The 11,483-nt window shown below is 38.3% G+C and overlaps 2 protein-coding genes across 2 annotated transcripts; both read right to left on the bottom strand.

Moving 5' to 3' along the window:
• Positions 1-1,184: 1,184 nt before the first annotated feature.
• Positions 1,185-1,968, bottom strand: LOC144347232 (uncharacterized). The gene is made up of 2 exons (XM_085493007.1): positions 1,764-1,968; positions 1,185-1,588 (listed from the first exon to the last, which is right to left on the bottom strand). Exons 1-2 carry the CDS (start codon positions 1,966-1,968, stop codon positions 1,185-1,187), a joined length of 609 nt encoding a protein of 202 aa, XP_085349133.1.
• A 648-nt stretch (positions 1,969-2,616) lies between these two features.
• LOC100375501 (N-acetylglucosamine-1-phosphodiester alpha-N-acetylglucosaminidase-like) lies at positions 2,617-7,080 on the bottom strand. Its single transcript, XM_002730607.2, has 6 exons — positions 6,989-7,080; positions 5,324-5,809; positions 4,394-4,533; positions 3,848-3,956; positions 3,202-3,330; positions 2,617-2,776 (listed from the first exon to the last, which is right to left on the bottom strand). The coding sequence occupies exons 1-6, from the start codon at positions 7,078-7,080 to the stop codon at positions 2,617-2,619; spliced, it is 1,116 nt and encodes a 371-aa protein (XP_002730653.1).
• Between the last annotated feature and the right edge of the window lie 4,403 nt (positions 7,081-11,483).

Below are 11,483 nucleotides of genomic sequence, written 5' to 3'. Positions count from 1 at the left end.
GATCCAGACAAAGTCAGGGCCATAAAAGAGTGGCCAACGCCAACAAGTGTGAAGGATGTAAGAAGTTTCTTGGGGACAGTGTCCTATTATCGCCGGTACGTAAAAGGATTTGCCAAGATAGCAGTACCTTTGCATAGATTAATGGAGAAAAATAGAATGTTTAACTGGGATACAGAATGTGAGATTGCTTTCCAGGTATTAACGGAGTGTCTGATGTCTGCCCAGTACTAGTGTATCCACAGGAAACGGGGGAATAGACCTTGGGAAGCATCACGAGACACGGCTATCAGATTATAATCATATCGCGGTCTAATCATGCTCACCACCGTGTGCTCAATAATCAGTTAAAAAGTATGGGAACAACCAAATACCAGCTTTCAGCTTCCAACTCCATTTACAATTGCAAACAACTCTGTTAAATATCTAGGCATGTGTTGTAGGTTACCAACCAATACGCGTAACTGCAAACCATTGACTGATTACGTAGTTTCTAGGTTACGACTCTCAAAGATAAATAACCTTGGAAATGCAACAACATATACCATTCCGTAGAATATACGTTCATAATATGCCTGCTGTTAACAATTCATTGCTTAACATCGTGAGAAAACCTCATGTACATGGTTCTGATAGAGATTAGGGACGCAGGTCTGTGAATATAGACAATTGTATTGTCTTTATTAAATGCGTTGTTCCAAAACATTTTCTTACGTATTTTTTTCTTTGGATTAATCCTCGCCCTAACTTTTAATGATCAAGTCCTAACTGTGCTTGATACTACTATTACCGTTAAATATTCGCCAAACTGACAAAGGTTTTTCAGATAACGACTAGGTGTATACCAATATGTTTAGGGCTATCATGGGGAAGAGAGTGAAACGAATGCTACATAGCTACAAATTCCAAAGGCTTATGTGCTGCATACGTCATTATGAGGAATTACCCGAAGATTTATGTTTTTTTTCAAGTTATGATTTGATAGAAACAATGTTAGTTGATTTGGAACGGATTTTCTGATTTATCCCCCCCCCCAAGAATTAACTATGCCATTTATGACTAAAATCTGAACACAACCGCACAAATGACTGTAATAAACCTGACACGATTAGCACAGAATAGCAGCTCGACACTTATCAATTTTCTAGTTTCTATGATTTTCATTGTTATATCAAATCTGTGGAATTTCAAACCTTCAAACGACAAGAATACAGTTTTTCATAATAAACCTGTGCGTCTGCTAGTGCTCTTTGTACATCCTCGGGCAATTGCATTTGTGATGTGTTCTCGGAGTGAGGCCTCACAAACCCAGTACTAGCAACCACTGTATTAAACCAGCCGTCTTCCCATGCTTCACAATACTCAGCTGGGCGTGCATCCCAATTCAACATCTCATCAGTGTATACAAGACCCATCTCGTTACAGTATACTTTCATCATAGCCTTAGGATTATTCAGTAAATCGTCCGAATCAACCACAACTACGGGTTTATGGTTATGACTATGGTTTTTCTGTATGTACACGTACAACTCCCACAGCTCACGGAAACCAACTTCTTCGGCGAGGAACGTTGACCACTCTGGAATCGAGCCTGCTGAAATCAACTTATAAAGCGACTTGACTGATTTACTTGGGTTGCGGATTAAAAATGAGTGTCTGTATCCCGGGGGGAATCACGTCGAATCTGTTCTTTAGAGAGTATGCCATCTCTTTGCTAAACACTGCGTTGTATCCCGTAAATGTACCGGCTAGTTTTGACTGCATACTTTTGAACGTAAGACCTCGTATCGGCGGTTTGTCGTTGTATCGACGGCTTTGTCTCTCCTCGCCGAAATAGTAGGCATTGGAGAAAGGTTCGAAGAATATCTTCACTCGGTCTAAAGAGCTGATAGACTTTGTGAAAACCGTTGATGTGCTTCGCAATATGGTCCATAACATCACCTTTGTCGCGGGCACACGTACTTCGTCCATGTTTCAGCAGTATCTGACCTTAACTGTGAACTGTTTGTAGCCTGGCAGCAGACTGTTTAGTGGCTTATATTAAATTACCTACTGTGTAAAGGGTCAGCATTGTGTGTTATTCTATAGCAACTGGACCACGTGTTCACGGTGGTGATCATAGCGATAATTTTGCTGCGTAGAACAGATCTATATTTGAATTTAACTTTCCACGACAACGAAATAACTGATTCATTATTTTAGACTTTTGATGAACAGTATTATTTCCTTATCTAAGCACGGTTACACTATTTTTTTCTTTTCTGGAAACAGTTGGGATCCTTTATTAATAGTTTATTCACTTAATTTCACATGCAACAAAATTTACATTGGATATATTCATGTTGGTCAAACCAAGAAATTAATACCCTTTTCCATGCGTTGTAAACTTAAAATATACATCACATTCGAATACACTGATTCCCATAAGTGGTTCCCTCTAGCGACCCAGGCAACCTGTTGATATTGTTTTTATATGGATTAATCCACTAATTCAAACAATTAATATTTTTTCTGATATAACTGATATATTCCAAATTACGAAAGTATACACAACCAACATTACGTGGCGCTTCGTCGCTAGGTGGCACCACTTCCAGGAAAGGTGCTTGTATTACAATGTTAATTCTCCATGGATACGGCTGCCAAGAAGGTCATCATAAATACGGAAGTTCTGGAGATATTGATGATAGCGCCCTCATTTACAGGATTGAGTTCGTCGTCGTACACACACAGGATTGTTGAAAGCTCTCTCGCGCAACGAAATATCGAATCTTCGTAACTATAAATAGATTAGGAACAAATAGTATTAAACGAGGAATAATGTGCTGACCTTTGTTACTAAATTACACGCTCTGGTAACTGCGCGTTTCACTTATTTTAAAAAAAACGAACATGTGTTAAAGCGGGAGGGGCGTCACCTGCGCACGCGCGGGAATTGAGTCCCAAGCGACGATAACAGCACACGCTAAAAACGCAAAGGCTCATGGGTAGACGCATGTTTGCAAACAATGACACGCTATGGCCATCTGACGCATGCGCTGGTGATGACCCTCCTGCTTTAATTTCAGAAATATGATGATATCAAATTACGATATATGTATTGGTTAATCACAAGTTACATCAACATTATAACGACGGTAGTGATGTTTTCTCACTTTGAATAATAACCATAGCCTTGTTTAGATGTTATATACTCGTACGTACCAGTAATCCGTTGGGTAGCCAGTGACAGTTTCATTGACAACAGTAGTGGCACTGCCCCCACCGTCCAAATTAATAGCATTCACTAAACCAAGCTCAAGTAAAAAGTCGGCAAAATCCCAAAGACTGATACTAAAATAGAACAACATGATATCATTGGAATTTGTAGCCATTTGTTTTTTCATTTCAGTTGGAAATATTACAGGACACACCCCAGTTCGTGTATAGCAGTGTAGTGTAGCGCAACGCAATGTGGCGTTGCACAGTGCAGCGCTGTCAGGTGCGCATGCAGTACAGTACAGCACAGTGCAGTACAGCTGTGTAGTGACATGGCAATTTCGCTAATTTGAAGTCATGTTAGGTTAGCGCCTTTATTTATCGATGCAGCAAAACGCAACGCGATGTAGTGTAACGTAGCAAAGGGCAGCGCAATGTATCGTAGTATAGTGCAGCGCATGCGCAGCGCAGTAGATTGCAGCACAGTGCAGTACAGAACAGGGCTAGCTAGCATAGGGTTGTGTAGTTACATGGCTACCACACCAAAGTCCTGTCAGGATATCGCACACTGGCAGATTACCGCACTTCTTTACGCAGCTGAACTAGGTATAGAACGCTGTAAGCTCCGCTTTGCGATGTATCAGTGACTCACCCATGGTCTCCTGTTTTTCCATCGACTTGTACCATGATCAGTCTTCCCTCCTTGTCATGGCCAACGGCAGCTCTAGCTGACAAAACGTCAACGAAATAATCCATTTCTCCTGCAAATACATTATACTCTCGTGCATGATGTGGTATATGTTATGTTACAGTGTTACAGCTTGGAATTGTTCATTCACCAAATTGTGTCGTTTATTGTCGCAATGCGATATTGTAAAACAGGAAACAATAATTGTGGTTTCGGGTTTTGAATTTGATGTTAATGCAAATAGCTGTTCTCTTGAAATTATGTTGTCCATTTCAAGACAGCTATACTCATTCATTGGAATCAGCTCATCTATATTGTTAGTCAAGTTAGTCATGGTGTCTTACAGTTTTTATCAAATTACACCACGTTTGGTAAATTCTAATATTGTTTTATAGCGTCACAATCTTCGTGGCGCGTTGATATAAGCCCCATACGACATATACAACGTGTGTACAGTGCACTGTAATTTTCTAGCATAGGACTTGTCAAAATATATATATATATAAATACCTGTTTCTTGCATATCTTCACATTCTATCTCCTTACTGGTATTTATAAACACCTCACCATCTTTAAGAATCCATATAACGCCAGCTACGAGCTGCATAAACGGTACTTCCGGATTCGTAACTTCTTCTTGACTGAAATACCTGTTGGTTATTTGGAAAGAACGCCATCATGTTCGGTCATCGCCATCTTTGATTAAAGGCAATTCGTACTGTAATGTCATTTACCAGTCGTTAAATTTCAATTATAAAAAATCAACAATCTCCTAAACCCCACATCGCGTGCTTGGAAAGCACTGCTGCAACTACTATATCTGAAAAATATGGCCACTGAAAAACATATACTATGTTAAAGCGGGGGAGTCGTCACCTGCGCATGCGCCAGATGGCCATTGCGTGTCATTGTTTACAATGACACGCTATGACACCCATGATCCTTTGCGTTTTTCGCGTGAGTTATTATCGTCGCTTGGGACTCAATTCCCGCGCGTGCGCAGGTGACGACCCCCCCCCCCCCCCCGCTTTAAATATTGCCGAAGCCACAAATAACTAATTCTGTTTAACGAGAATGTATCTGGGTTTTAAAATGCAATGCTTTGTCAGGAAAAACTTTCATGGACATAGTAACACCGTGAATCCCGTGAGCTTCAGCTGGAAATACTGCAGTGTGTTCCAGAAATCGTGTGTTTATAGTTATTTTGACAAGGTCTGGCAATTATTCTGTCACGTGACGTTTAGGTGAACAAACGACAAGCTATTATATTCAAATTTAAGGGATGTGGTGAATGAAGGATTAGAATGAGTTGAAAGTGAATTCTTTATTCAAAAATGTCATAACACCATTCCCGCTACGTTAATACCGCTCTTTTGTCTCACCGACTGTCTAAACAATTGCAAACAATTGAAGAATTTCCGTAGCAACAAAAATACTCACCCAAACACCATCTGACCATTCTCTTTAATACCAAAATTGGCGTTTATTAATCCTCCCGAATCTACAACCAATCGGCCGTCGCTGATAACGTTGCCGAGGCAACTACCATCGCTCGTGTTGAAAAAGCCTGCATTCAATCCCATGATGCACTGTTTCTGTTTACCAGTTTCCACGACCGTTTCCAGGTCTTTTCGGTCGCAACCTCCGGGGGTTGATGGTTCTAAAACAGACAATTTCATTGGATCGTTTACGGTGGTGTGGTGACCCTGGATGGTGTGTGTCTCGCCCGAATCTGACACAATGTCGTAAATGAAATGGCGCGCTTCTATCAGCGGTTCATCGGTCGACCGTTCGTGCACGTTGTAAGCTTCGTGAATTAATTCTCCCTCTTCACGTCCTACGCAGTCCCGTATGTATCGATGTGAATGCCGTGGCCCGTGGTTACCAGGGCGATATGGCGTCAGATAATCATTGCCTGGATGTTCACTACAGAAAGGGAAATGGATAACTTAGGGTTCCGTGATCAGATGTACCACGTGACTAGAGACCGTGTCACTAATTGAAGGTGAATGCAGTTTATATATATTGAACAGGGAATTTTATAGCGATCGACTTTTTTTGCACTTATTAATTTTCAAGTTGCTAAAAATGCTAGCGCATGGTACTAAATAAAAGTGATATCATTATCATTACAAACAAATGTACATGAGTTATTTGGTATTGATGTCGCCAAAATACAGTAAGCTAATAAACTAATTCTTTTTTTATTTAACACATACAAAACAGAAAAATAAAAGGGCAAATAAAATACATAACAAACTAATCTTCATTTAAGGTTGAGACCCAGGTTCGTGGGCGCCTATATTCAAATCTGTAATTCACAGTGAAGATGGCATTCGACCACATACGTGCATTCCAGATATTTGCTCATTTGAGGAGGGTCATTTAATTGTTTCCCTTTTCTAAATTCATGATTGGGCTGTGGGGCCTTATCGATTGTACAGCCTGATGAAGATTTTGCCGGCCCACTCCGGTCAAACAAACTGAGCTGTCCCTTAGAAGTTTACGCCATCGCGACCCCACAGTTGTTGGTTTTATCATGTGATAAGAGTACTGGGAATCAATATTAATTGTCACCGCCGCAATTTTTAGATCTGATACAATATTGTCACATTATGGCTATTTATGTATTCATTCGCTGCTCTATTTATTTGCTGTTAGTGCAAACGAAACAGATTAAAATAAACCGAGTCGTGAACTTAAACGTGTCTGCTAACAAGATAACATGCCATCATTGTATCTTGACACGTGTTACTAAGATACAACGTCTAACCATGGGTTCCATGGTCTAACGAATGATGTACTTACTTATGGCATATGCATATATAATAATACGGGCAGACAATGAAAGAAACTTTCTTACAAGAACATTTCAAACGATTTTTGTCGGTTCTCTCAACTTCTTTCGGAGGAAAAACGGACTGACGAATAGATGGAACTGTCAGTAGTAGGACGAAAATACACTAACTATAGATAGCGTGCTCGATTTGGACACAGTCCCGAGCTGCTTGGTTGTCGAAGTTGACATCGCCAAAGATCGGGAAATGAACGTCCGGTCACGATGCTATATGTAATATTACTTAGTTTACAGTTTTTATTACTCACCCGTATTTATTACTACTTGCATTGACGATATTTAGCTCATGACAACACAGGAACAAGAACGCAACAATCGGAGTTATGCTTATGGTAGCCATGATGATAAATCCGTTTTGTGATGTACCGATAGCAATCTGGCGGGTGACCCAGCATGTTTAGTGTTTAAATAAAAGGGTCATACCAACCAAGTGGCGTTGATGGAATTATTAATAATACATCATCTGTAAAATCCGATAGCAGAATTCAGTTTTTTTTTCTTTTTCTTTTTTCATTTATAAATTAAGTAAACAATTTCACTTATCCGTGTTCAGTTTCTCTCAGAATTCGTATCCATTGTTGATATTGCGATTGGCTTGTTATCAAAGGTCAATATTATTTTTATTCTACAGTGATTAGATTTGAACGTCAAATATCGAAGTCCGAAGTTACAAATGTCCACAACTCTGTACTATTCGCGTGGGGCCGGCGGTGGGTGGCACAAAACCACAGTTCCTCTATAGACTATAGAGAGACTGCATATACACATGGAGAGGAACGGAAAGTGAATAAAACGTATACAGAGTAGCTGGATACCAAATAGCAAATCATTCAGCTTTATTCACGTAGAATTGGATGTGTGGTCACGTGATCTGTGCTATGCAGTAGGAACTGGTTCATTCATTTGTTGTATTGATATTTAAATGAGATGACTACAACAAACTCCAGACCACATAGACGGTTTGACAATGCCGATTTGCACTGTCTAAAACGCCACGCAAGGTCATAATATAATATAATATAATATAATATAATATAATATAATATAATATAATATAATATAATATAATATAATATAATATAATATAATATAATATAATATAATATAATGGAATAGAATAGAATATAATAGAATAGAATAGAATAGAATAGAATAGAATAGAATAGAATAATGCTTTATTAATACCGTAAAGAAAGAGTTAACATTTCTTTTTAGGTTTTCAGATTAATAAAGTAAATAATAAAAGTACATGAAATGTAAAAATTGATTTAAAAAGAATTCAAAATTAGTGAACGACAAAAATACTACAGACAATTATTAATAATATAAGAAATATTAAAATACTGTGATATGTAAGTATCACTGTATGTAGCATAGAATATGTATAAAATATAAAAGAACATGACAAAATAAAATTAGTGTTTATATTTAACTAAATATTTGCAGAGAGTGATAATATGGTTTGTATTTGGTGACTGTAGTATAAGTTTAAATTGTTCTTTTTTGTTCAAGTTTTGGTAATCACTTTCTTTAAGGATATTATATATGTTTATTAAATATGCAGGTGGCCGCGGTTCACCACAGTCACTCTACTAGGAGTAGTGACTGTGGGTTCAATTAACTGAGCTACAGACTATCAACGTTAACCATGGAGGTAATCTCTTTTTACCTCCATGCGTTAACTAACCCTCGAGGCTGAACGCGATGTCGCTCACAGTGACAGCTTTGTTTGGTTGTGTAGTTGTTCGTGTAGTAAACCTATCAAAACAAAATTGGTGTATTTGCGATGAATACAACGACGATATCAACCACTTTCCTTTCACTCCTTTAAGTTGGTGAAGTGCTTTGTCGTCAGAGGGCGTGACTGGCAGTGTATTTTCTAATTCATTCTTTCATATGCACGTGGCCGAATTGTTTTTTTTTGTGCGATTTCTTCATTTAGTCAGTGACACGATGAAAAAGACGGAGGATGAAGGCAGTTTAGTAGTCTAAGATCATACCATGCAGTGATTCCCGAATATTACAACAGGCTTCGAAAGAAACTGTTCATGAAAACTCAGTTTATTTCGGCGCCCGTTGTTGTACTTTAAACCACAATCCCTTTATCTATAAACGGATTTGTTTGTCCATCAAGCGCCGTCTCAAAAGTTTGCTCATACCCAGCCATATGTTTGACACATCACGTAAGCAATTCAGACAATATGCCACGCGTGTTATGTAATGTGCGGGAGGCAATATACCCCCCCCCCCGCATCCTTACTCCAAACTTTTGGGTTACTTATATTTGGAGGGGCATATTGAATTATTTGGGGGGAATTGTGAGGGACTCAGAATAGGCGTGGGGGGATTTTAACTCTTTCCATAAAAACCACAGTTGAAGGGACACACCGGTAGTGTCGTGTCTAGGGTGGATTAAATGATGAACAAAAACTTCTCTTGGAACAGACTAAGGCCTGGCCATTCAACAATATTATTGTTGAGAAATTTACCCAATTCTAAATTGCGACGAACCTCTACGCAGCCAATCTCTGTTATTTTTTATCAAAAAGGGGGTGGACATCCGGGTATTTTCCCCGCCTGGCAACCATCACGCGTACGGTGAAAACAAAAGCTGAAAATTTTCAGAAAACGGTACTTTGGGATGGTTTTCAGACTCCCCTGAACAGTGTAACAAGATTACTCCTGCATGTCCAACATATATAAATTTGGTGGTTCGGGATTACTTTAAAGTTGAGTTTGAACTGTTCTCAAATTTTGATATTTTCACCGGCTCCTCGACCGGCGTTCCCCAGCAGCTCGCGCAGAGCAACGTGGAACGTCTGGTGACGTAGCTCCGCCCCGAGGATACTGGTATCTTTGCAATAACCGCCCTCTAGTGATATAAATATACAATGTAGTTCTATTATATTGATATAAAACAATAACAATGGTGATTCAGAAAGTGTAAGATTGCAGATACTTAGTAACAGTGAGCCACACTTTGAGTTCATTTTTCCCTGAAAATAATGTCTATGTATGTGCGCTTTGATTATCGCGTTGGAAATGGCATACCGAAAAAAATAGTTATGATGAATAAAAAAAAAACTCTTCTAAATAGACATACAATGGTGTTTTCGGCGCTTAGCCTGCCATGAGCTAACCGTTCACGTACACTTCGTTAGACAGAGTCGTTAAAAGCGGGTCAGATCCAGAACGTAATTACTATTTCTCAGACCGTGTTAAGCGTTCGTGCTAGTTTCATCACCGACTAACGTTTTTGACTTAGGGCCGTGCTAGGGAGTTCATATGACGTTGCAATTGTTTTAATATGTACACGGCTACTAGAAGAAAAGTAGTGTGTTTGCCCGTTGTTATTTCCTAAAGTTGCGTACCCAATGAAAAAGTTGTCACTAAGCTGTCCCTACAACAACGTGAACGCGCATAATTAAAATAAAACGTTATGGTTCCGGGCGAGTTCACTGCTTTGTACATATATATTAAGTAAAAGACTCCAAATTATCCCTAAGATCGTCTTTGAATACGTACAAACTGGAAAGCCCTTTGAGATTTATCTTTAATACCCTTTCTAGGAAAAACATAACTGGTAAATACCACACACTTCCTGTTCGTTTTAGGGTAAGTGAGTTTCGTTTTTATGTTGTCCACATACAAGAATATTTATTTATCCTAAGAATGATTTAGTTCATCATGATTTACCCTCACTAGAAGGATTCGGTTCACCGGAAAGCTTCAGTTCACCGATTTCCAAAAGGAGTCAGGTCATCTCAGAGGGATTCAAAAAGGATTAAAAATTCATTTAGTTTTTTCAATGCAGTGATATAATTAGTCACAAAAGCGGAACAAGTACATAATTATACTACTGTTCCGTTGGTGCGAACAGAATATACGATTTTATTTATTATAAACCATTTTGAACATTTTCATAATTCATAGTAATTTGAAGTCAGATTTGTTACGTAATTAAAGCAAACAAGTTTACTTAACATCGAGACTATATTTGAAGCGTAACCGATATTTCACATTCGTTTATAAAATGAAACAACACAACTTATAATATAACATGCTGGATTTCACTGGATCGCACACATTTACAAGTACTCTGCTTAATTCGGATCGAACTTACGCAGACTATCCCGTACTAGTAAATTGGCGAACTGAGTTCGTTGTCACAGTGAATGTGCTATCTAAATACCTAATATTACAGATGTGATCGCTTAATAATAAATTTTATTTTCTAGGTACACATAAATAAAATAATATTCAGAAACAATAAACAAATCAATCGTATGCCGCATTTTAATTTATTTTATTTTATTCGTAAAGATACAAAAAGATTATAAGATAAACAAATAATAATAAAATAAGTTGAACAATATGTTTTAATAGTAAAGAGGGTAAAATGAAAGGAATTGCTGAAACCATTAGTAATGCCATTAAAATATCCACAAGCACTTGATACACTGCACGTGGTAAGAAAGGGAGTTTTCTGATACGGGAAATCCCCGACCGATTTAAAATAGACGTTCTTTCTGTGAACGCGCACAGGAAATCTGAAATAGAAATTCTCTCAAAATACATAAAGAGTGGTAAATTTTATTAACATATTTGAATACTAGAACATGTCTATGGGATTCAAAGTGTTTAAATTAAATTTAATTTGTATACGTTCAAGTCTGCGACGGTGATCATACATGGCAGCAGTACTCCGATTACTGCTCACAATAGAAGAAAGCAGGGACGCTA

Source organism: Saccoglossus kowalevskii, chromosome 18 (assembly GCF_978046115.1).
Source record: "Saccoglossus kowalevskii chromosome 18, keSacKowa6.1, whole genome shotgun sequence".
Taxonomy (NCBI): Eukaryota; Metazoa; Hemichordata; class Enteropneusta; family Harrimaniidae; genus Saccoglossus; species Saccoglossus kowalevskii.
This window is presented reverse-complemented; position numbering and strand designations above follow the sequence as displayed.

Excerpts from the sequence above, each read along its gene's own strand:
- LOC144347232 (XM_085493007.1), bottom strand. The coding sequence starts at position 1,968 with ATGGACGAAGTACGTGTGCCCGCGACAAAGGTGATGTTATGGACCATA. Across the intron at positions 1,589-1,763 it reads ACGAGGTCTTACGTTCAAAA|GCTCGATTCCAGAGTGGTCA; the intron begins GTATGCAGTCAA and ends TGATTTCAGCAG.
- LOC100375501 (XM_002730607.2), bottom strand. The coding sequence starts at position 7,080 with ATGGCTACCATAAGCATAACTCCGATTGTTGCGTTCTTGTTCCTGTGT. Across the intron at positions 3,331-3,847 it reads GGAAAAACAGGAGACCATGG|TATCAGTCTTTGGGATTTTG; the intron begins GTGAGTCACTGA and ends GTTCTATTTTAG. Across the intron at positions 2,777-3,201 it reads GGCTACCCAACGGATTACTG|TTACGAAGATTCGATATTTC; the intron begins GTACGTACGAGT and ends ATCTATTTATAG.